Below are 27,841 nucleotides of genomic sequence, written 5' to 3' on the forward strand. Positions count from 1 at the left end.
ACCAAAAACTTCTACTGAAATTGGAGCTGAAAGGGATGGAAGCATTGGTTATTCTCCTAGAGGATGCAACCATCTCTGCTCAGGAATGTGTAAAGATCTAAATTTTACACTGTTACCTATCAAAGACATTCAGTCGTTTGACAGACTGTGCCCCTTGAGGAATTTTCTGATACGCCTTGTCTGATGGCATTTTCTGATTTCACTTTTTCATGGACACTGGGAAATACCTTCTCTCTTTCTTTCCTATTGCTTCTCTTGAGCCCCTCAGAGATCACATAGGCACAAACTCTGGGCTCTGTATATGCAGAATACTACTTTCAAAGTAACCTAAAGGTTCTGGATTTTGAAATTCCTGGCTGTTAAAAGCTCTTGCATGAGGCAGCCCCTCAAAGTCCTGCAGGGTGCAGATCCCATGGCAGATAGCTTTTGCTGAGGGAGATCTGCACTTCTACAACAACATGTCCAGAAGTAGCATTACAAATGCCCTCCTACTCCTTTCATAATTTTCTTGCACATAAACCCATTCTATTTTGGCTGTTTCAGCACTCTGATGCCTTGGATGCACACATCTTAGTTTTTCAATTCTGTCCCTTTCTCTTTTTTACTCTTCACAGTGCATCCAAACAGCACATGAAGGAGCAGGAATTTAGATTTTTTTTTTCTAGACTGTATATTAGCCTGCCTGGGAAAGAACATTCTGTTTATGCTAGTTCCTGCCTACATTATTTCTACTTGTGCTATTTCCAGATGCTCTTGAATTACTCGTGACAGTTCTTTCAACCATAGCAAGCAACAGCATTTATTTGTGTTGAAGAATTTTCACTAGATATTTCAAAAAATGCAAAATAAAACTGAGCATAAATCAGTTTTCTGAAATATTTCTACTAGACAAATCCTTAATAATATTTGGTACATATCAATTGTTTTTTAATGATTCATAACTAATATAATATGTTCAAGCTGTAATACATTCAAGCTATAATTGAGATTCTTTGAAATGTTATGTCACATACTTATTTACCTAAATACTATGTTATTTAGCTAATAATATGTTCATTATTATTATCTGTAATATACAAGATATTCTTTTATTGGCCAATTTTGCAACATAACTGGAAAAGATGTTTTATATTTGGTTCACACAAAAATCAGGTTTGGCTTAAGATAGGTGATGACTGACATTCACAATTTGTTCCAGTGCTTGGTATAGACAGAAACTAGTTGAACTTCCCCTGCTTGGTATTCAAACATCAAAACCAGAGGGTGTTAAACACGTGAGAGCCATTCTACATGACTCACAGAGCTTCCTGTTGTCTAAATTTTGAGATGTCCAATGCCATAATCTGAGTGGCTTTGTGTATGTGGCTGTGAATAGCAGGTGAAGATAGAGCAGGACCAGCTTTTGAAGGCTTCTAGCTTGATATTTTCACTTGGTCACATAGGCCTATTTAAGGGTGATGTCTTCAAAGACAATCCGGCTACAAGAGGAACTTTATTAGCACTTCTTCAGTGGATAAATAAAATCGAGGCAGAGGTTAAGTGCCTGATTACTCCTCCTCTTCCTGTTAGTCATTGAGCATGACCACTGTCTGGATAAATGCAAATTACAAATGCACAGACTTTCTGCAACTTTTCTGCCTTCCTCCAGAGCAACTGCAGACATGAGCTCAGACGCAGAGATGGCAATCTTTGGAGAAGCTGCTCCCTATTTACGGAAGCCAGAGAAGGAGAGAATTGAAGCCCAGAATCGCCCATTTGATGCTAAGTCAGCCTGTTTTGTAGTAGATGACAAGCAAATGTATGTGAAAGGTACCATACAGAGCAGAGAAGGTGACAAAGTCACCGTGAAAAAATATGATGACACAGTAAGTGATACCATTGTTGCTCCCATGGGATCATCCAGTTCAGGCAGTTCCCTGTTTTAAAATTTTCCTGTTGTTCCCTTCTCTTTTTTTGCTAGACTGTGACTGTAAAGGATGATGAAGTCTTTCCCATGAACCCTCCCAAATTTGACAAAATCGAGGACATGGCCATGATGACCCACCTCCACGAACCCGCCGTGCTGTACAACCTCAAAGAGCGTTACGCAGCCTGGATGATCTACGTAAGTGGCAGCAGCAGCTTCCTCTGGGCAGCCTCAGGAGCTGCTGGGCCAGGCTCAGGGGAAGGCAACGTGCTGTGTCCCTTCCTCACAGACCTACTCGGGTCTCTTCTGCGTCACTGTCAACCCCTACAAGTGGCTGCCGGTGTACAACCCCGAGGTGGTCACTGGCTACCGAGGCAAGAAGCGCCAGGAGGCCCCTCCACACATCTTCTCCATCTCTGACAATGCCTATCAGTTCATGCTGACTGGTGAGTTACTTGGCAAGAGTGGAAAACCCTGATATATGTAGGGCTGGCTATTTGGTTAAGGAATTTTAGGTTCTACTCAGCGGTCCCATAGTCCTACAGCACAATGCAAGATCACACCGTGAAAATGTTGATCTGTGGGTTATCAGATAATGAAGAAAAAGCAGTATCTGGCTGTATGGCTTTGTGCCTCCTCTCTTTGTAAGGAATTTAAAGGAGAAACACAGCAAATAATCAGATTATAATTAAACAGTATTTAAGCCAAGATCTATACATAAAAGAAAACAAATACTAAGTGGGAATCCTTGTAAAGAATCATTGCTCGAAGTTAAATGTTGGGCTACTTCATCCCTGTCTGTACCAAAAAAAAAAAAAATCCAGATGCAAACTAATTTGTATTCATGCATCAGTTACCTTAGCTTGTGCAAAGGTGATAAACACTGATATAATATCGTTCTTTCCCTTTAAGTCAGTTGTGTGTGAGGAACTGATGCCCTCCACATCTCATTTGAACAGCTCTTTCTGTGATTTTGTTTTCAGATCGTCACAACCAGTCAATCCTTATCACGTGAGTATGTTGTGGTATGAGTTGACAAAGCTGACAGAAGAGTGATGATGTTTCCTGTTTCCTGTCATAATTAATATTCTTGTTTCAACAGCGGAGAATCCGGTGCAGGGAAGACTGTGAACACAAAGCGTGTCATCCAGTACTTTGCAACAATTGCAGTCACTGGTGAGAAAAAGAAAGATCCACAGCCCGGCAAAATGCAGGTATGACATCAGCTCCCCCTTCTAGTATTTGCCAACACTGAGGAGAAAGCACCAATGTGTATTTTGGGGCTGCAGGAATATCTAAAGGCAGAAAGTGCTGTGCAGCTGAGAAGAGAGGATGCACAACCCAAGCACACCTACGCTCATCTACCCCTGATGCCCAGCCTCAAATCTGCTGAACTTTTAGTTATAAAACCATTTTGTCAATGTAGGAAAGCCTCCATTTACACAGGGGAGGGGGAGATAATGTTAGACAGCAGCTTTCTCTGTGCTGGTTGTACCTATTCTTCAGTGCCCTCTGAGATCCACAGCACCTGAGTGCTGCTGGTGAAAAGAGAGCAGTTGTAGGGACACAGTTTGTGCTCATTGGGGCTGGGGCTGTATGTGGCACACAGTTGGTGTCACTGGGGCTGTGTGTGGCACAGTTTGTGGCACTGGGGCTGTGTGTGGCACACAGTTGGTGGCACTGGCACTGGGGCTGTGTGTGGCACACAGTTGGTGGCACTGGGGCTGTGAGTGGCACACAGTTGGTGGCACTGGCACTGGGGCTGTGTGTGGCACAGTTTGTGGCACTGGGGCTGTGTGTGGCACACAGTTGGTGGCACTGGGGCTGTGTGTGGCACAGTTTGTGTCACTGGGGCTGTGTGTGGCACACAGTTGGTGGCACTGGGGCTGTGTGTGGCACACAGTTGGTGGCACTGGCACTGGGGCTGTGTGTGGCACACAGTTGGTGGCACTGGGGCTGTGTGTGGCACACAGTTGGTGGCACTGGCACTGGGGCTGTGGCCCAGCCTCATCCCCAGTGGTTCCAGCTGTGAAAAGCAGGTGAGCAGCACTGACAGCAATGAGCCATGGAGTGCCCAGGTGTGCTGAGCCACCAGCCCAGGGCACAGAGGGCACACAGGTGCAGTGCATGGACATAGCCAAAAGGTTGGCTAAAGAACAACAAGGGCAGATGCCTGCAGCCTTCTAAAGTGATATCACTCTGTTATGAGCCTTCTGGAATTGTGTGGTGACACTCTGTGTATCGTGGCCGTATCGACCGTGACACGTGCTGTGACAAGCAGTCAGTTCCCACTGGCACAGGGTTGTGCCCTTCCTGGTCCTTGGCTCATTCCTGTTGGCAGGGGAAGTGCAGGAACTCTGCACTCCAGAGTGGCTGTGCTGAAGTTAAGCATCTTTTCAATTGCTTCAGGCTCCAGCTCCACTGGCTGGTTTTTCTGTCTGTGGTCAACAGAATGGCCCAGAGGGACAGCATGAGAAAGGGGCTGGATTTGGGACAGCTGGGACCACTTGCCTGACAGTCAGGAAGTAACCTCAGAAAGGATCCTTGCAGAAGAGAAAGTGCATGTCTCGATGTCCCTTTGCTGAGCAGCACAGCTGTTGCAATCTGAGCCCACTGGTGCATTTGCAGGCCACAGGCCTCATTCCCCAGCACAGTGCAAGAAACAAACACCCTTGTTGCACAAGTGTGTGCCACCACAGCCTGTGAGATGCTCAGCAAAGCGTGTGACATGTGTCAGCAAGTTATTTGAGTACCCCAGGGGATAGTGGAGCTTAAGGAGATTCCAAGGCTGAATATCCTTTCTCTCAGAGGCAGGTGTCTGTGATTGATGGGTTGTTATGGCCCAGGCAAGTTCATCACAGGCACTCTTTCCATCAGCACCATGTTAGAATCTCCTGGGCTCAACTTTCATCAGCTGCTTACTATGCCAGGACTGATCTCAGAAAAGCTTCAAGACAGCTGAGACATGTACAGACCCTGTGTGATAGAGGGAAAATCACCTGGCTCTCAGATGGACAGTAATCTGTTCTGCCCTCTTCTGAGTGTTCACAGAATACTCCATATTTTTAACATTCCAATTTCTGTGACAATAGTATATTCCTCTTTATAAGAACATTAAATAAAACAGGTTATGGTTCTGTGTAGCACAGCATTCAATGGCAAATACAAGCTGAAATCAGATGCCAGGCAATGGTACAGGAATAAGGGAAGTATGTAACAGCATTTCCCAAAATATGGTCTCAGCCTCCAGCATTTTGTCACCCAGCCTGTAAATAGGAGTCTAGAATGAGCTTGTGTAAAGAATTGTCATGTTCTTCCACACTGTTATCCATGTACAGTGCTCCTGTTTTAGTTCTCTGGTTACAGCTGTGCTCAAAAGAGGCTCGGTGTTGCTGAAGTCAGCTGCACTGACACACACATCCCTCTCCTCTCCTCTCCTCTCCTCTCCTCTCCTCTCCTCTCCTCTCCTCTCCTCTCCTCTCCTCTCCTCTCCTCTCCTCTCCTCTCCTCTCCTCTCCTCTCCTCTCCTCTCCTCTCCTCTCCTCTCCTCTCCTCTCCTCTCCTCTCCTCTCCTCTCCTCTCCTCTCCTCTCCTCTCCTCTCCTCTCCTCTCCTCTCCTCTCCTCTCCTCTCCTCTCCTCTCCTCTCCTCTCCTCTCCTCCCCTCCTCTCCTCTCCTCTCCTCTCCTCTCCTCTCCTCCACTTAGAAAGCTGAATGATACATGTGAGAGGGCATTATTCTATAGACTTAGGATATTTTATTTAAAAAAAGATATAGAGCTTCCTATGCTACTGCGTTGTTTTAATTTTAGAGGTCGATCTTCACGGTGGACTAACAAAAACTAATTTAAACCTGCTGTGCCATCTGCAGACAGTGCTGGGAACGGCAGTGCCTCTCCCCTGTGCTCAAGGCTGCACTACTGCATGCACAGAGATGCAGTAACTGAAACAGCGCCACTCACCTTTCATCTGACATAAACCTATTTATATATATATTTTTTTTTTCTTATTCTTGGTTTTCCATCGGGCTTGGAAATTATCCCTGGCAACACTTTCGTGTTCAGATTATGTAGGATCAGTCATGTCTCTGCTTCCTGCTTTCCTTTGTATTGCACAAAAAAGGAGAGACATAATGTCACAGGAGCTTTTTGCCTTCTGCAGTAATGCAGCACAGAAAAAAAAAATAAAAAAAAAAAATTGAAGAGTCTCTTGTTCTGTGCTTATCTAAGTCTGGTATTTGAGTGTCAGGCTTTGTCCATGTCTCAGTTTTCAAAGAATGTCAAGAGCTGTATTCCTGCATCCTGAAAGGCTGCTGTTTGAATGCAACTGCAATGTTTTTCATTCTCCCATGGTAGGTGTTTGTACTTGTCAGGCTTGAGCAACCTTCAAAAACTTTCCAGATTTCTCACATTTTCTTTAGCTGCCAAGACTTTTGTGAACAGGAGTGCAGAAACACCTCTCATACAGTTTTCAAATGCCCTGAACTCCACTGCAGTGACTTTGTGTGATACCCAACATGTGGTATCAGATACAAGAAACAAGCAAAACACAGATCTGCCTTTCAGCACTCTTCCCTTTGAAACCCATGGCAATACCCATGAGTGTTGGCTGATGAGTGATTAAGAAGTCTGGTAATTTTTAGGTTTAAATTACTTGTGATATGTAAAAATTATCTGTAATAGCCTGTTGGAATATTTGGTATTTACTAAGTAGCAAAGTGATAAAGAAGCATTTTCTTCTGTGACTAGGGCACTCTGGAGGATCAGATCATCCAGGCCAACCCACTGCTGGAGGCTTTTGGCAATGCTAAGACTGTGAGGAACGACAACTCCTCACGCTTTGTGAGTTCATTTCAGATTTGTTGAGAAGAAGGCATTTAGTGCAAGTCTCATTCATTGATTGCCATAACCAATGGTCTGCTCTGCTCTGCTTGATAGGGGAAATTCATCCGGATTCACTTCGGACCAACTGGCAAGCTGGCCTCAGCAGATATCGAAACCTGTGAGTTGGAGCAACTCAGTGCAAGCAGAATTTATGTATTTGCAACCTCAAATTTATCAGGAGACTAACAGCACCTCTCTTTTGGTTAGATCTCCTGGAGAAATCCAGAGTCACTTTTCAGCTGTCAAGCGAAAGGAGCTATCACATTTTTTACCAGATAATGTCCAACAAGAAGCCAGAGCTCATTGGTGAGTGCCAGCAGTGCTGGGCTTGGCTCAGTGAGTGCTTTCTCTTCCCACTGTGGCCTCCCCAGTGCCACTAAAGGTGACCCACATACCTGCAGATCTCCTCCTTATCTCCACCAACCCCTATGACTTCCTCTACGTGAGCCAAGGAGAAGTCACGGTTGCCAGCATTGATGACAGCGAGGAGCTGCTGGCGACAGATGTGAGTAGAGCAGAGCAGAGCAGCCCTGCAGCCAGTCCAGCTGCAGCCAGAGGGGCCTGGCCAGCCAGACCCAGCCCTGCCACGGGACTGGGATGGTGCTGGACACAGTGCAGGCAGGGACAGAAACCCCGCCTGCCCCTTGTGCTTCAGCCTTTGTGCTTTCCCAACCTGGCTGTTGCCTCTGCAGAATGCCGTGGACATCCTGGGCTTCAGCCCCGATGAGAAGGTGGGGATCTACAAGCTGACAGGGGCTGTCATGCACTATGGGAACATGAAATTCAAGCAGAAGCAGCGGGAGGAGCAGGCAGAGCCTGATGGCACTGAAGGTAGGGCTGATTGCAGAGTTTGCTTGTGAACTGCACCAGCAGAGAGCTGGCAACCCAACCCCACAGAGCGTCCAACATTTTGAAAATTAGTTTTCTTTACAGAAAATAATTTTTATAAAGATTGTTCCAGGTTTCACAAAGTCAGTGATTTAATTTATCCTCTACAAGGAAACAGAAAGACACAAGCATTGCTGCAGCCCTTCAGGCATGGACACAGGATTGTGTTGCAGCTGAGACATTGCCTTTGGAGCAAGGGGAATATTCTCCATGAGACTGGAGAGGAGCTTCTCTTGATAATAGATGCATTTGAGTTGTGCCAAAAGTAGGCTTCTTGTAACAGAAACATCCCAGTGGACCAAGACACTTTTCTCTGTCTCTACTGAACTCGTTTGCTGTTTCTGATCCTAGTGGCTGACAAGGCTGGCTACCTGATGGGTCTGAATTCTGCTGATTTGCTCAAGGCTTTATGCTATCCCAGGGTGAAAGTCGGGAATGAATATGTAACCAAAGGACAAAATGTCCAGCAGGTATATAAACAGCTCATCAGCTTTCCAATTTCTTCAGAGTGTTCTTTCAAATTTAAAAGCTAACTCAACATTTGTTACTGCCATGGCTGTGCTTCTTACAGGTGTACAATTCAGTGGGTGCACTGGCTAAATCAGTCTATGAGAAGATGTTCCTGTGGATGGTTGTTCGCATCAACCAACAGCTGGATACAAAACAGCCCAGACAGCATTTCATTGGTGTCCTGGACATTGCTGGCTTTGAGATCTTTGATGTGAGTTCTGTAGATATGCTTGCCCACTGAGGGCTGCTTGAAACTGTTTTAACATTTCTTTGGTATTTTGAATTTTTAGTTCAACAGCCTGGAGCAGCTGTGCATCAACTTCACCAATGAGAAACTGCAACAGTTCTTCAACCACCACATGTTCGTGCTGGAGCAGGAGGAGTACAAGAAGGAGGGGATTGAATGGGAGTTCATTGACTTTGGCATGGACCTGGCTGCCTGCATTGAGCTCATTGAGAAGGTATTTCTGTAATTCACAGTGTCAGGTATTTTCGGAAATGCATTCATTTTATATATATGTCTAAATGCAGAAATTGAAATGGTAAATATGATACTGCCGATACATCAGTTTGTATTATTTTATAATTTGCTGAGCAGAACAATCTCTGAGAGCAGTAATATTGTCCCACTCAGGAATTTATTTCATCTCTGAGTCTTTCTGCCTTTTCACCTTGTCCTCCCTCCTTCCTTGTGATTTCTCCCAGCCCATGGGCATTTTCTCCATCCTGGAAGAGGAGTGCATGTTCCCCAAGGCAACTGACACCTCTTTCAAGAACAAGCTCTATGACCAGCACCTGGGCAAGTGCAGCAGCTTCCAGAAGCCCAAGCCTGCCAAAGGCAAGGCTGAGGCCCACTTCTCCCTGGTGCACTACGCTGGCACAGTGGACTACAACATCTCTGGGTGGCTGGACAAGAACAAGGATCCTCTGAATGAAAGTGTTGTGGGGTTGTACCAGAAATCATCCTTGAAGCTGCTGTCCTTCCTTTTTTCTAACTATGCTGGTGCAGAAACAGGTAAGTGCCTTTTCAGTGATGGCCAATAAGGCAAAAACCAACTAAAGCCTACTTCTGCTTCTCCTCTCAGTGGTATACTCGAGGCTACCAGCCCCTAAGGTGACCTTGTTCTTGTGTTCATTCAGATATGCCAAAACTAGGGCACCAACATGCAGAACTGTTGGAAACACCACATTTATGTGCTGCAGAGAAGTAAAGCACAGCAAAGTCCAACCCCAAATGACAGGAGGTGTATGTTTCCTGACTAACTGTGCTGTGAATCACCTGCATATTCAGCCACTAAACAGGGGCCAGATAAATGTGCAAAGTGCAAGCATTTTAGTCTTTGTAGACAGGGTTTTGTTTCTTGAGGGGAGCTGGAAGAACAGAAAGGAGACCATGGTACAATTTCATATCCACCTGAGCAGTCCTGGTGTTGCGACAGAAAAAGGGACAGAGAATAAATTTAGAAGTTCTCTATATGTCTTGATTTAATTGGCTTCACATTACAGCAGCTATGGAAAGACACTGAGCTGCTTGGATTTGTATTTCTGAGACTAAAATTTGCTTCCTGTTGTAACTCAGAATAGAACTGTATTCTTCTCCTGGAATACTGGATTAGGAGATTTTTCTATATAAGACCTCCCTGCACTGATAAATGGATGCCTGGTCCTGAGTCACATTTTTGAGGTCTTTAACCTAATTTAAAAAATTTAAATGGGGGTTTGTGTAATAGTGAAAGCAGTATATGACCAGTAGCACTGTCAGGAAACTTAGGTCAGGCCACAGTGTTCCATACCAGCAACCTAAATCTTGCATTTGAGATCAAATATCCCACACACTGATCAGCAACTACCTAGCAGCAGTTCACTAAACTCTCAGGGAGCAGTGTGTCAGTATTTAAAATGAAATATTTTATTGGCCCATGGCCAAGGGAAGATGAGGCCTGCAAAATGTAGTGCATCTTCTAACTGTTCACCTCCCATCTACTTCTTCCAAGGTGATAGTGCTGGTGGTGGTGGCAAGAAGGGTGCTAAGAAGAAGGGGGGCTCTTTCCAGACAGTGTCTGCTGTGTTCAGGGTATGTGAATTTCTTTTTGCATGAGCCATGCTTCCACAAAATGATCTGAGGGCTGGAACACCTATCCTAGAAAAACAGCTGAGAGTAAGCCTGGGGAAGAGAAGATTCCAGGCACACCTTATTCTGGTTTTTCAATATATAAAAAGGGGCTTATCATAAAGACACAAAAATACCTTTTACCAGGGCCGGTAGTGACAGGACAAAAGGCAATGATTTTAAATGGGAAGAGGGTAGATTTAAATTGGATATAAGAAAAAAATATTTCCCTCTGAGGGTGGGGAGGCCCTGGCACGGGCTGCCCAGAGAAGCTGTGGTTACCCCATCCCTGGAAGTGTTCATGGCCAGGTTGGATGGGGCTTGGAGCAGCCTGGAGTAGTGGGACAGGGATGCTGGGCTTGATGACCTTTCCAAACCAAACCATTCTGTGATTCACTGAACTTCAATAACTCCCTGAATTGAAATAAGAATGCAAAAGCTTTGTAGCTTGAAGCTGAGGCCCTTGTTTCGTTCTATCACAGGAAAACCTGAACAAGTTGATGACCAACCTGAGGAGCACTCATCCTCACTTTGTGCGTTGTCTGATTCCTAATGAGACCAAGACACCTGGTAAGTCCACCCTTATTTCCTGAAGACATGGGACTGGCAGGAATTGGCCTGTTAAGCTTCCACACCACCTTCCCAAATAGCTCCCCCTGCACGTGAAGTCCTTTTGAGGGGTTGGCCTGCAAGACAGTAACAAGGGGAACTTTTTTGTGCTGTCTACTGTGACTGAAAAAATTCGAGCATTACATGGTCCACAACAGTTACTCATCTTTGCTTAATGTGTGTACAGAACTGAGGGTGATAAAGATGGGTTTGATTACAGCTGATAAAATTGCCTGTTTGGGTAACAGCATTAGAAAATCCCTTGTCTGGATGGCACTGCACTACACTGTGCCACCTTTGGCTACATCCAGTGAGGAGGCTGATGCTGATGAAGGTTTTTCAGTTGGTCTCCTAAAGCACCATCCTGCCATTTTTCAAGAAATGTGGCCTGATGCCTTTTCACAAGCACTGCTAGCCCTTGTGTTCTTAGTAAAGCTCACTGATGCAACTCTCCACAATTTATATGAATTGAAGGCATGTTCTGACTGCACTTCCTGCATCGTTAATCAAGAGCTGCTTGAATAAAAAAAAAAAAAAAAAAAAAAAAAAAAAAAAAAAAAAAAAAAAAAAGAGATAATTCTGAAATGCTAATACACATGAAGATTCCCTGGGATTAAAATGGAATCATGATGGATGCATTTTGTTTAAGGTGCAATGGACCATTACCTGGTGATGCATCAGCTGCGGTGCAATGGGGTTCTGGAAGGCATCCGAATTTGCAGGAAGGGGTTTCCAAGCAGAATCCTTTATGCAGATTTTAAGCAACGGTAGGTCCTCAGTTATTACTGACTGTCTGTTAGGAAAAGGCCTCAGTGAGCACACAGCTCAGGTGACATGTCTGGTGACACTTTCCCAGTCAGACCAGATTAGTGGCATTGGAGGGAAACAAGGCATTAATACTATTCTGAGGTCACTCCAGTATTTCCCTCTCTGACTACACCAGAGATTTCTCTAAACATAAGAATCAGGATAATTTCTAAAATGAAGCCTGATGGTTCAACGAGATGCAGAACACTTGCAGTGTCATGAGTAAGGTGCCATTCTAGACTACTCTTTGAAGTCTTCCAGAGTACAGATACAAAGTCAATCCACACGAGCCTCCTCACAGTGCTCTGGCCTGCATCGTGTAACTTGTTTTCTTCATCTTTAAAATGGAGACAACTAAACTGGTTCATGGGGGCTCAGTTGCCATAGAGTGCCAAATCAGAACTGTCTGCTGTTCTAGTTTTATGTAGCATCTTCCACGCTGCACTGGTGTGAAACTGACCCATGATAGACAATGGGTCCTATTTTCCTCACCCTCTTTGCAACCAGTTCTTGCAACCTGTCTCACCACAGGTACAAGATCCTTAATGCCTCAGCCATTCCAGAAGGCCAATTCATTGACAGCAAAAAGGCTTCAGAAAAGCTTCTCTCCTCCATTGATGTTGACCACAACCAATATAAATTTGGCCACACCAAGGTAAAGTCCTTGTGGAAGAGTAGGTATAATTAAGCAAAATATTTTGTTTGTTGAAAGTATTTCTTGCACACTAAATCAGCCTTTATGATGATTATAAACAGTGCAACCACTCTGCCGTGGGCAGGAACACCTTCCAGTATCCCAGGTTGCTCCAAGCCTCATCCAACCTGGCCATGGACACTTGCAGAGATGAGCTAAATTTTCCATAAACTACAGTGGAGCAGACATCAAATAACACTGCAAGAATATGATTAGATCATACACAGAGAGACTTGTCATGAATCACAGGAACACTGAGGATTTGAATACTGACAGAAAATTTCTCTAGCTCTTAAACCTTTCCCCTGAAGACATTTTTCTTAAACTACCTTGTACTACCCTGCATCAGCTGTCAATGGCCATGTATCCACATAAGCCTCAAGCTGTTTGACCCTTTTTTATGTTCTAGGTGTTCTTCAAGGCAGGTCTCCTGGGACTCCTAGAAGAGATGAGAGATGAGAAGCTTGTGAGCCTCATCACTCATACACAAGCTATGTGCAGAGGGTACCTCATGAGAACTGAATTTAAAAAGATGAATGAAAGAAGGTAATGTAAGAAAATACCAGCAATTGTACTGTGTCAGACCAAAGGTCCATCAATGTAATATATTGTGTCAGGCAAAAAGCTGTCCTTGGGAAAGGACCTTAGAAATTACTGGGGAACAGAGCAAGTGCAAACAATCAGCTTCCTTCTGACAGCCTCACAAATTCTGGCAGCAGCTGTTTAGCATTCAATTCCATAAAAGTATTTCTTTATTTTTTCAGTTTCTGTCTTAAAAATTTCTAATATGGTATTTGCTATTTTGAGTCACCCAAAAAGCATCAAGCTGCTGTTTCCACAATTGATAGTAACTGCCAGATTTGTAGTCTTAGCAGCAGTACTTCAAAAATATCAATTTTCACTCTGGTATTTACCTGAGCACTTGTGTTTTCCTTGAGACTGAGGAAAGCCTCAAAGATTCCCAGTCAATATGCCAGAGAAGTCTGTCTGTTTTGTAGTATTTCTTCCTTGTATATTCAGACAATAGATATTATTCAAGCTACTGGACCAGCCATTCTGCAGTAAGGGCCTCGAAATGACTCTTTAATAAAAGTGAGGGAGATGAGGAAAAAAAAGTCTCATGCAAAAGTTCTTGGGGTAAATCCTGGAGCTGTGTGGAAAATAATCAGAGTATGTTTCCAGCTCGAGTCTCACCACCCTCATTAACTGCTTTCATGTGTTTTCAGAGAATCTATTTACATCATCCAGTACAACATTCGTGCATTCATGAATGTCAAACACTGGCCATGGATGAAGCTGTACTTCAAGATCAAGCCCTTGCTGAAGAGTGCAGAGTCTGAGAAGGAGATGGCCAACATGAAGGAAGAATTTGAGAAAACCAAGGAAGAGCTTGCAAAGTCTGAGGCAAAGAGGAAAGAGCTTGAGGAGAAAATGGTGACCCTGTTGCAGGAGAAAAACGACCTGCAGCTCCAGGTTCAGTCTGTGAGTAACCTCCACTTCCAGATTCTCACCACTTCCTCTTACTCTGCTGTTCTTTTTCTCCTCTTTTCCATTGTCCTCTATAAACAAGCATGTCATGGGGACAAAGCCTCCACTGCTTTGTGTCTGGTCTTGTCCCTTACACTTAAGCAAGGTGCAAAGCATGCACCAAACACTAACACCAGGAAGAATACAGGAAGTTCCAACGCTATCACCAGTGGGAGAATCAGACATTCCACAGTGTATATAATGTGCTCCTCACAGTGGTGTCTGATTCTGGATGGAATACAGGCTGTTTCCACATCTGCTGCCACTATAATATGGAGCTTTTCTGTCAGAGGCAGGACTCAAACTGTGGAAACTGCTTTTCTCTGGAATACTGCTGAACAGAGACTGAAATTGAACCTGTCAGGTTCTAAAAGGTAATAAAATATTACATGGCCAAGAGCAGTTTGGTGCAAGTGGACTTGTCACTTGTTGCCATGTGCTTTCAAATCAGTTTAGTTTCAAATAAAACCCTGTATTGTTTCACTCGCCAAGGGTCTGAACTGTATTTTGTCATTTTTATGATAAATATAATGTGTCTTTGATGTCTTCTGATAGGAGAGTGAAAATCTAGCTGATGCTGAAGAAAGATGTGAAGGACTCATTAAAAGTAAAATCCAGCTAGAAGCTAAAATTAAAGAACTAAATGAAAGACTGGAGGATGAAGAGGAGACAAATGCTGAACTGACAGCAAAGAAGAGGAAACTTGAAGATGAGTGCTCAGAGCTGAAAAAAGATATTGATGATCTTGAAATGACTCTGGCCAAAGTGGAAAAGGAGAAGCATGCAACAGAGAATAAGGTGACAGAGAAATTCTTCCCCAGACTGTGCTCCCATACAGCTTATCAGTTTTGTGGAAAAATATAGCCACTTGTAAGTTCTATGAATAGAAGTAAGATGTGTCCAATACATAGGAGAGAGATATTTTCACTTAATCAATCAGCTGACGGAATTGTTTTCTGTTAATTTTCTTTGTCATGTTACCATGGTTTGTTTCACTTTTAGGGAAAACTTAACATATTTTTGGCTACGCTTAACCCTTGATCATGTCTTTTTAAAGAACATGACTTGCTGAGAATTTAGAGCTGTTTTCACAGCAAATATATGCAGGAAAGACATTCCTTGAGCAAGAGCAACTCAGAGGGCTTTTGTTAATCCCAATGGGAAAAACTTTCAGAGGCAAGGGAAGATCTAGCACATTTTACTTTAAAATGTAGTGGGATAGGGGTGGGGATCAAAAACAACTAAAGCAAGAATTCCTATCACTGCAGGACCAGAGAGATGAGACTCTCAGGTATGATATATGCTGCTGCTCTCGTGGCAATCACTAGAAACATTCTGCAGAGAGCATTTTTACTACATCCATGCAAGGTTTTGCAAGGATGCAGTCACTGTGTTCTCAGTCTGCCAAGGTGTCCCCTCATGGGATGGATGTTGGCTGTCTGACAGGTAAAGAACCTCACTGAAGAGATGGCAGCTCTGGATGAAAATATTTCTAAACTCACCAAGGAGAAAAAGGCCCTCCAGGAAGCCCACCAGCAGACACTGGATGATTTGCAAGTTGAGGAAGACAAAGTCAGCACCCTCACCAAAGCCAAGACCAAACTGGAGCAGCAAGTGGATGATGTAAGTCATTTTTGGGTCGTGTATATATACACTGTGACAGATTACAGTAGACTAGGAATCTGTAGTTTGGAGTATAAGCAACACCTAAAGCAGACAAGCCAGCTCTAATAATTTCAGCCAATAAAACACTGCTAATTTACAGGAAATTGTGGAATCCAGCACATCTTTATTGTTCATCACAGAATATTTCAGCACTGTAGACTTTTGTGATCTGATTTAACCCATGAGCTGAAGCAGGAGACCTGTGACAGTTTGAAGGTTGCTGCAGAGTTATTTTTGTGCACACATACTCCAGGAAGTTATAAATACTGGGAATTTGTGTATATTTAGCAGTCTATATACTAGGAACTGCAGCTACTGGAAAAATTTAATTTCTGTTTTTTCAAAAACTGGTGTTTCAATATTTCATATTTCATACTTGCACAGTCAAGCTGTCGATGCCTCTCTCATGGTGAGAGTGCAGCACACATGGAGATGCCCTGATTATTTTCTCTATTCATCAATTTCCAACTTAGTTAGATTTTTGAATCAAGAATAGTTACTTTCAAAGTATAATTTATGTATTTCAAAGTATGTTTTATGTGTTTTAGCTTGAAGCATCTCTGGAACAAGAGAAGAAGCTGCGAATGGACCTTGAGAGAGCAAAGAGAAAACTGGAGGGTGATCTGAATATGTCTCAGGATTCCATCATGGATCTAGAAAATGATAAGCAACAAATGGATGAAAGGCTGAAAAAGTATTACACTGACTTATTATGCTCTGAATTCTGAAATTCATGTTTTATCTTAACCATATTGAATTTGCCTTCTTGTTCTTTAATAGAAAGGATTTTGAAATTGGCCAGTTGCAAAGTAAAATTGAAGATGAGCAGGCTCAAAGCTCTCAGCTGCAAAAGAAAATCAAGGAGATTCAGGTAAAGTCTAGGAGTTATTAATAATTTTAGTGGCAAGCACAAGTTTCTTAGAATTAATTGGTATTTCATTTTAGACCATTCTACAAAAATATTTTCCCTCACATGAATAAAACCATTAATATGGGACTCTGGGTGCTGTTCCCATCTCAGGGCACTTTTCCAGAAACTCTGGCCTTGAATCTTACATGACTACACAGGAAATTTCTTACATGAACATTGTGGCAGGCTTTGAAAATGCCACAGAATTGCAGCCACTGAGAATCACTTTTCTAAGAAAACAATAGAATGTGACTCAATATGTCATGATCAGGACAAAAATCACCTTCTAAATGCAGAACCAGGAAGACAGCTCTCATCACTGCTCTTATCCCATGATGGTTTATCTCGAAGTTCCTTCCATCCTGTTTGCTAATGGAGAAAGGACACCGCTTTGTTCTGGCCTGACTTCTAGGAAATTTCTAAGAAATTCACATTTGTTTACATTTTCCAGTGACACCCCTTCTATTTCTTCAGGAAAATGCAATTCTAAAGCCTTCACAAAATAATAAATCCATTCTGAGCTATAACATAAAGAATCAGATTTTACATTCACCATTGTTCCAAAACTGAGTATTATCTGTCCCAGGACACAATACAGTGAAATTTCTTGTAGTACTTCTCTTTCTACGTTTGTGTTAATGGATGTGAATGTTTCCTCTTTATTCCTCAGTGATAATTTCAGATCTGTCCATCCAAAAGTCTTCTTTTAACCAATTAACTCTCATAGGCTCGGATAGAGGAACTGGAGGAGGAAATTGAGGCCGAACGTGCAATCCGTGCCAAATCTGAAAAGCAGAGAGTCGACCTGTCCAGGGAGCTGGAGGAGATCAGCGAGCGCCTGGAAGAAGCAGGAGGGGCCACAGCAGCTCAGGTGGAGATGAACAAGAAGCGTGAGGCAGAATTCCAGAAGATGCGCCGTGACCTGGAAGAGGCCACGCTGCAGCACGAAGCCACGGCTGCCGCCCTGCGCAAGAAGCACGCGGACAGCACAGCTGAGCTGGGCGAGCAGATCGACAACCTGCAACGCGTGAAGCAGAAGCTGGAGAAGGAGAAGAGTGAGCTGAAGATGGAGATTGACGACTTGGCCAGCAACATGGAGTCTGTCTCCAAAGCCAAGGTTGCTGCACGGGAAGATCTGTCTTTGTTAGCATTGTTCTTCTGAACAGCTGGGTGAACTGAGGGATTTGTTTTCTACCTCTTCACAGAGCAATCTGGAGAAGATGTGCCGAGCTCTTGAAGACCAGTTCAGTGAAGTCAGAGCCAAAGATGATGAACACGTGCGGCTCATTAATGATCTGAACACACAGAAAACACGCCTACAGACTGAGAATGGTACGTCCCTCGATGAAATGTAATATTCCAGTGTCAAGTACTTAAATATGCTGCCTGAATGCCCCTGTGTTTTGTAACATATTCATCACTTGGTGATCTGAACAAAAACAGATTCTACAGAAATGTTTTTTCTACAAAAACATCCTGCAGAATGTAGAATCTCCTCCTGGTGGCAGTCATAGAAACCTACCCAAGGAAACACAAAACCAAACCAGGAGTACTGTCAGTCAAAATGAAAATGTGAGTTTGTGGTCAGTTCGTCTCCTTTTCTTTGATGGCAGCACAGCTTTTCCTATCAGTGGGAATGCAATTACTACTCTCCCTTCAATTTACCACTTTATATCTTGCAATCACTTTCCATGTGGCTAGCTGCTCTCATTAATTTGTTTCATGTCTTGTATCTCTGTCTAAAAAAATAAAATTTTTCTCATTAGGTGAACTTACTCGGCAACTGGAGGAGAAGGAAGCCTTGATTTCTCAGTTAACTCGAGGCAAACATACTTTCACTCAGCAGACTGAAGAGCTGAAGAGACAACTAGAAGAAGAAATTAAGGTGACTTGCTTTCCTTTGGAACAGCAAATGTTAAAATAAATCAATGTGCTAAAAAAATGAGATTTCTCCTCAGAAAAGGGATATCAGAGTAGTGAAAGTTTTGAACTTTGCCTTGGAATACAACACAGGGAGGAGACGTTAAAAATTAAATAAGCAAGACAGTTTATGCCCTTCTCATCATGCATTCTGGAGATCGAAAACATGAGAGAAGTGAAGGAAAGCAGCTCTGTGCCTACAGGCAAAGCAAACAGCAGCAGCCAAACAAAGGAAATAGAGCAGGAGTGCTTGCACTTTGTCTGTTGGTGGATTTATTTTGCCTCTGCCTGAAACACCTGGTGCAGATGTGTTTGAGAGGTGTTATCCCAGACAAGATGGGCAAGCACCTGACCCTGTTTAACAACACCAAGCCTGAAACACAGAATCCCTAATGTTATTCATTTTCCTCCTTCTGATTCTCTATCCACTGTAGCACCTGGACAGGGAGATATGAATATTTTATCAGACCAGAGGAAAAATATCCAGTCACAAATTATTCGTGTTCTGACAACTTGTTCAATTTTAACTACCAAGGCCAAGAACGCCCTGGCCCACGCCCTGCAGTCCGCTCGCCACGACTGTGACTTGCTCCGGGAACAATATGAGGAGGAGCAGGAGGCCAAGGGGGAGCTGCAGCGAGCCCTGTCCAAGGCCAACAGCGAAGTGGCCCAGTGGAGAACCAAATACGAGACGGACGCGATTCAGCGCACGGAGGAGCTCGAGGAGGCCAAGTATGTGGAGGGATGGCTTGGAGCAAGTAGAAGGATATTTAAGCATGATCAGTGCAGAACTGAAGTATTATAAACACAGGTGAACCCGGTGCGAAGAAATGCTGATGTCTGACTCCAGTTCAGAAGGCTGAATGATTTCTTTATTATAACTATACTATAATACATTAATATACTATTTAAAGGAGATACTAAAACTACAAACCTACTTTTCTAACTCCCATCTCTAACTCACTCACAACTCGTGACCCTCTCTGAGAGTCCAGCCACAGGTGGGTTGGATTGGCCACCAGGCTCAAACAATCCTCACCAGAATCCAACCAAGCAATCACCCCAGGTAAACAATTCTCCAAACAAATTCCACACGGGAAAAAACAAGGAGCAGAAATAGAAATTGTTTTCTCTTTCTTCTCTCTGTGCTCCTCTGTGAAAAAAATCCTGAGAGAGAGAAGAATGTGCCTACCACACTGAAGGAAACAAGAATATGTTTGTAGTGGTAATATGCAGAGCAGTGTGATTTTTAATGTATTACAAGTGAAAAGGGGAGTGAGTGGCTATTTAAAGAAGTAGGGGTGGAGGCTTAGGGGTGTCTACATAAAGGAGAATTTCAGTGCATTGAGTTAATCATAGTAGTTGAAAGAGCACATTCTTTGCACTGTCAGTATTGAAAGCACATTTTTGGTCCCTCTCCACACTGGTACAGTTCATCCTTGGGTGCATATTCTCCCAGTCTATGCACCACTTCAGAGTGCTGTGCCACCCCAGGCTCCTGGCACCACAGCATTATATATTGTTCTCTCTGCCCATCTTCCCCATTCCAAACTCCTTTCATGCCCATTTTCTGAGGAGGTCAGAATTTTCTTTTTCTCGGTGCCGAATGTCCCGTCCTGCAGGAAGAAGCTGGCCCAGCGCCTGCAGGAATCAGAGGAGCAGATTGAGGCTGTCAATGCAAAGTGTGCTTCACTGGAGAAGACAAAGCAGAAGCTGCAGGGGGAAGTGGATGACCTCATGATTGACGTGGAGAGGTCACACGCAGTCTGTGCAGCATTCGATAAAAAGCAGAGGAATTTTGATAAGGTTCGTTCAAAAGATCATGCCAGATCTAAACATCATCAGATATTTGACAGGACAAGACAAATTCTGAAATCATCAAAGTTCTGCACTCACAGTAAAATAAATTGCATCTTACCCAAAGCAAAATTATGGTAAGGACCCCACAGTGGGACATATGGTAAAGTCACTGTGTAAGTAATCCCAGGTGACCACAGCAAATAATAAATCAGCCTTCTGATAGTTTTAAAAAACATGAAGTCTTCACAAGGGAGACTGGTCAAACAGTCTGAGTACTCACATGCAAGCTAAGAAGCCCTGGTGCTAGTCTGCCAGCCTAACCTTGGGGTTAGACAGAGCCTCAGACTCATGGAAAGTTCCAGCCTTCACTGCCCTTACTACCATTTAAAAGAATTTGCACTTTTGGACCAGGTGATGCTGCACAGCCCTGTGTCTTGGCATACCCTTGTGTGAGTGAAAACACTGTGCTCAAAAAGGATCTTACAGGTCTGTGGTATCAAAGTGAGGAGAGAATTGGTACAGCATGACCTTTCTTGGTGGGCTTAGTCCAGGACCACTGGCTCCTGCAACACTATCAAGTCTCATACATCCCTTTTCAGACCAACTACATTATATTTGGGCTGCTGTCAAACCAAACTCCTTCCTGACAGCTTGGGGCATGCACTAGTGTTGGCTGAAGAGGCAAATTTAAGTAGATCTCAGCAAAACAACCAGCGTATGCATCACAGGGAGTTATTGTCACAGGCAGAGAACAGTCCAAAGCAAAAGACCATTGAGATAGGCCAGGCCTCTTGGGCTCTTGTCTGCAGAGGTGCAGACAAAATGGGTCATTCTTGTCCTGTCACTCCAGATCCTGGCTGAATGGAAGCAGAAGTACCAGGAGAGCCAGACAGAGCTGGAGGCTGCCCAGAAGGAGTCTCGCTCTCTCAGCACCGAGATCTTCCGGATGAAGAATGCCTATGAGGAAATCCTTGACCAGGCTGAGACTGTCAGACGGGAGAACAAGAACCTCCAGCGTAAGTTCATGTATCTGTCACCTTGGATTCACTGTGAGCCCTCAGATGCTTCCACATTTCTGGACTCCCAGAGCTCTGCCTCTTCCCAGGGTTTTGTTCTTTATGATTTTCCCACAGAGGTGGTGACTTTCTTTCCTGTTCAGCTGATCAGGAAGTCACCTGCAAGCACACACTTTCATCTCTACAGCATCCTGCTTCCTCAGAACGTTCCTACTTTTTCACACCATCATAATCCTATTCATGGACAAGGACCAAGTTAACTGAATAGACAGAAATTATGATGATACTCAGTTTTTTTTCAGATTGCTTCAGTCACTGCTACTAGAAAAAATCTGGCGGGCTGTTGTCTGTCTCCTGATTATTGGAGGATCATGCAGCTGTGGCACAATGGATTGGCATTTAATAAGCCAAGTAATTATAGAAAGTAAATACAACTCAGATCCTTTTTGTGACCTGAATGATCACTGGGAATTATCTAGGCATAAAGAGATCAATCAAACTCTCTCTGGAGACGTAATTTCACTACCCAGAGGAAGTTGACATTATTTTCTGAGCTTACTCCACTTGGTCCCTCTCATTTTCAAACTGCACACTAAGCTGGGATGTGCAGGTTATCAGAAATAAAGATTGCACACAAGACAAGATGTTTTATTTCTTCTCACTGGTACATCCTATTACACCAGAGTCTCTTTTGTCACTTCCATTGCCAAAGGGCAATTGCAGGTGCCACTGATCACACTGTCTGAGAGGTGCTGAGTATGTGTTTTCTGGTTGCAGAGGAAATTTCTGATCTGACTGAACAGATTGCTGAGTCTGGAAAAGCACATCATGGGCTGGAGAAAGCAAAGAAGCAAATTGAGCAAGAAAAGTGTGACCTACAAGCAGCATTAGAAGAAGCAGAGGCAAGTGTCCTCAGTCAGGGGCTTGCTTTTAGTGTAATCAAGAACAGAGAAAAATTGGCTATATCTTTTATATTCCTGCTTATCCTGAAATTGTCCCAAAAGTGCAGTAAGACAGCACAGACAGACCAAAAAGCACAGGGACTGCTCCCCTGCCATACCAATGTGGCATTCCTTGCTGTGCTATCATGCACAAACAGCCCCCCCCCCCCCAGTTCCAGTCTAAAATTGAGCTCATTTTGCATCATCTCTTTGAATCCGCTTCCACAGAAGGCTGAAGAAAAGTCACTAACATTTCAAAACTCTGACAGTTTTGTTCCTAGCCTTCTGTTCTGTATCTTCCCTGACTGCCTCTTGGAAAAGATTTTATTACTTCTGTATTACCACTCCTGATTCTCCACAAAATATCTTTGTAAGCACTTCATGAGCTGCCCATGATATACCTAGAGCATACCTCAAACACAGAGACACAGAATTAACTTAGCTTGTACAGGATCCCTACAAGTCTTTAATCAACTTCCTGGTCAAGGAAGGGCCAACTTTGAACTTACTTACAAGGCTCAAAGCCTTGTCTAATTAGTTTTTATAATTTTCAAGGATGGAGATTTTAGGGTATTGCTGGACAACATTTTCTAGTACAACATAATTCTCAGGGTTAAACATTTTCATCCCTATATGCAGCCAGGAGTTCCCTTGTTTTGACAGACCTTTTGTCTTTTTGTTGTCCACCACCAAGAAGAGCCTCACTTTATTTTCCCTTTAACTCCTCTTAGGTAGAAAAAGAAGTATAAAACAACTGACACATCTCTAAACCTCACTAAATGGTTGGGCAGTAGGAACAAGAGTTATTGTGGTCATGCAATCCATCTACTCTAAGTTATGCATCTAAATATCATCAATCTAATCCTGAATTACTCACCATAGGCTCATTCTAGAATCCAAAAAGAGAATCAGGCATCTCTGGAAAATAAGTTCTTAAAAGGGGTACCAGGGCTACATCAACTGTTTTATTCTCTGCATGTGCTTATTTCTGTCCAGTGGGTGGAAAGACACAGCTTCAGGCTTTTCACTGCTACAACAACTGAAGCTGGATGACACCAGGGGGAAGGAAATGAGTACCTTCCCTCTGAGGGAAAGGTTGTGTGAAAGGGCAACTTGCCCACACAGTCCCTGGGGTGGGACAAAGCAGAAATCAGCATGGAGATGCAAGAGAAGGCAAGCTGCTTCTGAGCAGGAGGCTTGGCTCTCCTGTTTTATATTTCCCCATGATCTGTTGTCTCTCCAGTGTCACCACAGCCTTCAGTGCCCAGACCTTGTGGTATCAGAGGCATTTTCCTAAGGAATATTATTCCTAAATTGCTATTTAATATCCAGCTGGGGTACAGTGAGTATGGAACAGCAGTCAGCTTTTTCAGTGCTTGGTCTTCTCAGAAGGTCCACAGTAAGGCAAATCCACCTGTCCTCCCAGCTGCAAAGGGTCACATTTCTGCACGGGCATTTCCCAGCAATGGACACTACAGAGACAAACTGTGATATTTCAACCCTCACAGGGCTCTTTAGAGCACGAAGAGGGGAAAATCTTACGGGTTCAGCTGGAGCTGAACCAGGTGAAGTCAGATGTTGACAGGAGGACTGCAGAGAAAGACGAGGAAATTCAACAGCTGAAGAGGAACCACCAGAGGGTATTAGAGTCTATGCAAACCATGCTGGATGCCGAGGTCAGAAGCAGAAATGATGCTTTGAGGCTGAAGAAGAAGATGGAAGGAGACCTGAACGACATGGAAATACAGCTGAGCCATGCCAACTGCCAGGCAGCAGAGACACAGAAGCACCTTAAAGCTGTGCAAGGGCAGCTCAAGGTAGGGACCACAAGGCTGCTGTCCCCTGAGCCTTTGCCATTCCCTCTGCTTGCTTCTGGGTCTCACAAAAGGTGCTCTCCCCTTTTAAGGATTCCCAGCTCCATTTAGATGATGCCTTGAGAGAGAACGATGACCTGAAAGAGCAGCTGGCTATAGTAGAGCGTAGGAACGGTCTGATGACAACGGAGATGGAGGAGATGAGAGCTGCCATGGAGCAGACCGAGCGAGCCCGCAGGGTGTCTGAGCAGGAGCTGACAGACGCCAGTGAGAGGGTGCAGCTGCTCCACTCACAGGTATTTGGCATCTCCTGGCACTACAGGAGATTACTACAGGCCTGTGGGAGCGGCACAAATGGGGTGGGAGTGGCACAAACCCACTCACCTGCTGTGTGAGGACAGTGAGAGCTGGGACTGGGTGGGGAGCTGGAGGAGGAGGTGGGGCTGGGTCAGCTGGGTCAGGGACCAGCAGGTGCCTGGCAGGGCTAGCACCCCCATTCTGGGTTCCCTGGCTTGGGGGGCACCAGAAATGCAGGCCCTGTATGAGCCACGCTCACACGGCTCTCTGCTTCTGATTCCTCAAGCGTGGAATTCACAGGGACTAGGATCAATTAAATATTCTAGAATTATGAATTTTTAGGCAGCAGCTCATCTTACAGTAATTAGCACAAACGGGGTGGGAATGACCTGTGTGCTGACTGCCCCAACAGAACACGAGCCTCCTCAACACCAAGAAGAGACTGGAAGTGGACATAACTCATTTACAGACTGAAGTTGAAGACAGCATTCAGGAAGCCAGGAATGCAGAGGAGAAAGCAAAGAAAGCAATCACAGATGTGAGTCCTCTTGCTCTTCCATTTTGTACTACCACAGTCACTTTTACACTTTAGAAAGGCAGGAGTCAGATGGAGGAGAACCAATTCTTCAACAGAAAATATCTGTGACACACAGTCCCTGCCACATGAGCCTCGTGCAGCCATTGCCCTACCAGTTGTCACAGAAGACCCCTTCAGAAAGGGTCCTCATGTCCTGCTAGCTGTCTGTGCTGAAGAGGCATTCTCTGTCCCCTTCTCCATACCCATCCACTTTTGCTTCCAGAGTAAATGTAGTAGGAAGGATAGAACAGATGGTGGCAAAATTGTAATAGAAAAAGAGTAGTTTGAAACAAAGGCCTGTCTAGACACAGCACAGAAAAGCAGAAATGAAGGCTAAAATCATACACAATTCTGTACAAATGCTAGACATGTAAGCAAGAAAAAAGAGAAAATATAAATGTTTCATTTAAATGAGGCTACAGGTTCCACATTATCAGAAATAACAACACCTGGGACCATCTAGGAAAGGTATAGGAAAATTAAACAGTCTGGTGACACTATTGCATCAAGTCCTGGTGCAGCAGTGTTTGGTCCTGAGTGCCCACCAGCAGCAGTGCTGCAGGATCCCTGCCCTCTCTGCTCTGCCACGTCGGTGACTGCCATCAATCCCAGTTTCTGAGCACCTCAGCAGCCATCAGCTTTTGAGTGCAGTTTGAGGTACTCAGGGTCATCTCACTGGCCAAAACTGCTCAGAAGTCTGACTCTTTGGCAAATTTCAGCACCAAACAGCCAGATACTCAAAGTCATGAGGAAGCCCAGAGATGCAGAGTGCTAGCTGGTAGTACTTCAGTTTTGACTGACTTAAAACATAGAACTTTGGTACCAATCCATTTGCACACCTTGATTATTTTTTCCTTTATATCAACCCTGTCTGTTCTCTGAGGTGAAGCAGTTTTAGAAACACAGACTTTGAGAAAGAGTGATCCTCTTTGTATGACAGAGCCTTAGCACAGCCATTGGCGCTGAGAATGTGCAGAGTCACTCACCAATGTGAAGCTGGGGGTTTTTCTCAGGCACCCAGAATTGCTGGGATGGGGATATTTGTAACACAACTGTGACCACAACCAGGCAGCCATGATGGCAGAAGAGCTGAAGAAGGAGCAGGACACCAGTGCCCACCTGGAGAGGATGAAGAAGAACCTGGAACAGACAGTGAAGGACCTGCAGCACCGTCTGGATGAGGCCGAGCAGTTGGCACTGAAGGGAGGGAAGAAGCAGCTCCAGAAGCTGGAGGCCAGGGTATGGTGAAGACTTGGGTAGATTAAGGTGAAGTTTCTGATGGTCCTTGGTTGCTGGAACCTCTTGGGAGGGTAAAAACAGGGAGAGCCCTAGGTATTCCCAGCAGGTTTGATGAGAACTGTGCTGAGTAGGCAGATACTGCACTGTGGGTGATGAACCTGAGAGTGACCTCAAAAAAACTGAGTGGGCAAAAATGGGGGCAGATGGACATCAATGAGACATAGCTATTCTAGACCCAAGAAGCAGCTGGGGGACACTGCCCTGCTCTGCAGAGCAGCAGGATCAGCAGACATTCTTGTCATCTTCACCATGATTCTGTGTTTCAGATTAACGAGTTAGAAAATGAGCTTCATTCTGAGCAGAAACGAGGAATAGAATCCCTGAAAGGAGCTCGCAAGTACGAACGGAGGCTGAAGGAGCTCACTTACCAGGTATTGCAAATCCTCCACCCTCCTACGTGGGTCACCTCAGTTCATCTGCCAAGGCTGACTCCATTTTCACTTCCTACAGTCTGAAGAAGACAAGAAAAATATTCTTCGGCTCCAGGACCTGGTGGACAAGCTGCAGTTGAAAGTGAAAGCGTACAAGAAACAGGCTGAGGAAGCTGTGAGTGGAGGACTCTTTTCAGTGGGGCCTGGGTGGAGATTTCTGAAAGGTGGGCTCCCCAGATCATTAAAATAATTGAATGCTGAGTTTGACAGGGCAGCTAGGGCCACACTACCTTTAAATATTCTTAATTATGGCTCACAACAGAGTGGCTGTTGTTATCCTGGAACTGGTGCACTTTTGGAGCTACACAAGCCAGTTTTCCCACCTGGAAGTGAGCGGGGTGATTGTTCTGCCCCCCGAGTGGCCATGCTGTGGGTGGTACTGGATATAATCACAGAGTGCTGGCAATGCAGGGCTGCACCTGCGAGGCCAGCGCAGGTGGCACGGCCACAGGCGTCGCTGGCGGCGCGGCAGCGTCATTTGTGCCAACGCTGTCTGATTCTCAGGAGGAGCAGGCAAACATGAATCTCTCGCGGTGCCGCAAGGCGCAGCACGAGCTGGAGGAGGCGAAGGAACGAGCTGATATTGCCGAAGGGCAGGTGAACAAGCTGCGAGCCAAAAGCCGGGACATGGAAGGCCAGGTGAGTTGGAGGCTGCAGGGAGGGACGTTCCTTGCAGGTGGTGTCACAAAGGTCACTGCCCAAACGGCCACAGCTGCACTCCTCCCACTCTTTCACTGGAGTGGCCTCGCAAAGAAAGGCCAGGAATTGTCACTTACTCAAAAGCAGTGCTTTTGGAATCAGACCAAATACAATCAGCTCTAAGAATCCAGGTCTTTCAGCACAATTGGGAGAATATTACTTCTTAATTAGAAAATGCCAGAACACTTGCAACAGCCACAGACGTGAAACAAGACCACAAATAACTCAGTTGCTCCAATACCCTCTACATTATCTTCCTTTTTCTGTACTTAGAAATCAGAGAAATGAGGTTCCTGACCTGAGCTGCAGCAGGCTCCCTCCTGCTAAAGACTTCTGTGTATCCAGCAGATATCCATTACTTTCTTCAAGTAACCCGGTGTGCTTGTGTGTAACTGATATAGTTAGCCAGCCTTAAGGTGAAGCTGTGAGAAATCTTATACATACATATATATATATATATACACTTATATATATATATATATATATATATATACTTATAACTATAAATATATATATATATATAAAGATATATAAAATAAA

At 44.3% G+C, this 27,841-nt stretch overlaps 1 protein-coding gene and 1 long non-coding RNA gene across 3 annotated transcripts; one reads left to right on the forward strand and one right to left on the reverse strand.

The window, feature by feature from the left end:
- The first annotated feature begins 1,661 nt into the window (after nucleotides 1-1,661).
- On the forward strand, nucleotides 1,662-27,841 carry LOC128816898 (myosin-13). Its single transcript, XM_053994872.1, has 39 exons — nucleotides 1,662-1,865; nucleotides 1,961-2,104; nucleotides 2,196-2,352; nucleotides 2,890-2,917; nucleotides 3,009-3,120; nucleotides 6,653-6,745; nucleotides 6,842-6,905; nucleotides 6,995-7,093; nucleotides 7,189-7,292; nucleotides 7,480-7,618; nucleotides 8,027-8,145; nucleotides 8,247-8,396; nucleotides 8,476-8,646; nucleotides 8,891-9,200; nucleotides 10,180-10,259; nucleotides 10,778-10,865; nucleotides 11,554-11,671; nucleotides 12,243-12,366; nucleotides 12,815-12,951; nucleotides 13,632-13,887; nucleotides 14,488-14,730; nucleotides 15,379-15,555; nucleotides 16,146-16,291; nucleotides 16,378-16,468; nucleotides 17,235-17,624; nucleotides 17,713-17,839; nucleotides 18,274-18,392; nucleotides 18,963-19,159; nucleotides 20,050-20,233; nucleotides 21,078-21,243; nucleotides 22,021-22,145; nucleotides 23,693-24,001; nucleotides 24,091-24,294; nucleotides 24,708-24,833; nucleotides 25,941-26,111; nucleotides 26,438-26,542; nucleotides 26,622-26,717; nucleotides 27,107-27,241; nucleotides 27,575-27,841. Exons 1-39 carry the CDS (start codon nucleotides 1,662-1,664, stop codon nucleotides 27,587-27,589), a joined length of 5,823 nt encoding a protein of 1,940 aa, XP_053850847.1. The 3' UTR covers nucleotides 27,590-27,841.
- Nucleotides 10,890-27,199, reverse strand: LOC128816912 (uncharacterized). 2 transcript variants are annotated; one of them, XR_008440047.1, is made up of 6 exons: nucleotides 26,926-27,199; nucleotides 26,540-26,622; nucleotides 18,284-18,374; nucleotides 12,735-12,844; nucleotides 11,571-11,697; nucleotides 10,890-10,981 (listed from the first exon to the last, which is right to left on the reverse strand). It is a non-coding gene; the product is annotated as an uncharacterized LOC128816912 (long non-coding RNA). The 2 variants fall into 2 exon arrangements; XR_008440046.1 differs by lacking the exons at nucleotides 10,890-10,981; nucleotides 11,571-11,697; nucleotides 12,735-12,844; nucleotides 18,284-18,374 and adding an exon at nucleotides 21,987-22,076.

The sequence above is a fragment of the Vidua macroura genome, chromosome 19 (assembly GCF_024509145.1).
Source record: "Vidua macroura isolate BioBank_ID:100142 chromosome 19, ASM2450914v1, whole genome shotgun sequence".
Classification (NCBI taxonomy): Eukaryota; Metazoa; Chordata; class Aves; order Passeriformes; family Viduidae; genus Vidua; species Vidua macroura.

Coding starts and splice junctions, on each gene's coding strand:
- LOC128816898 (XM_053994872.1), top strand. CDS start 1,662: ATGAGCTCAGACGCAGAGATGGCAATCTTTGGAGAAGCTGCTCCCTAT. Junction 19,160..20,049: donor GAGGAGCTCGAGGAGGCCAA/GTATGTGGAGGG, acceptor CCCGTCCTGCAG/GAAGAAGCTGGCCCAGCGCC. Junction 24,834..25,940: donor CAAAGAAAGCAATCACAGAT/GTGAGTCCTCTT, acceptor GACCACAACCAG/GCAGCCATGATGGCAGAAGA.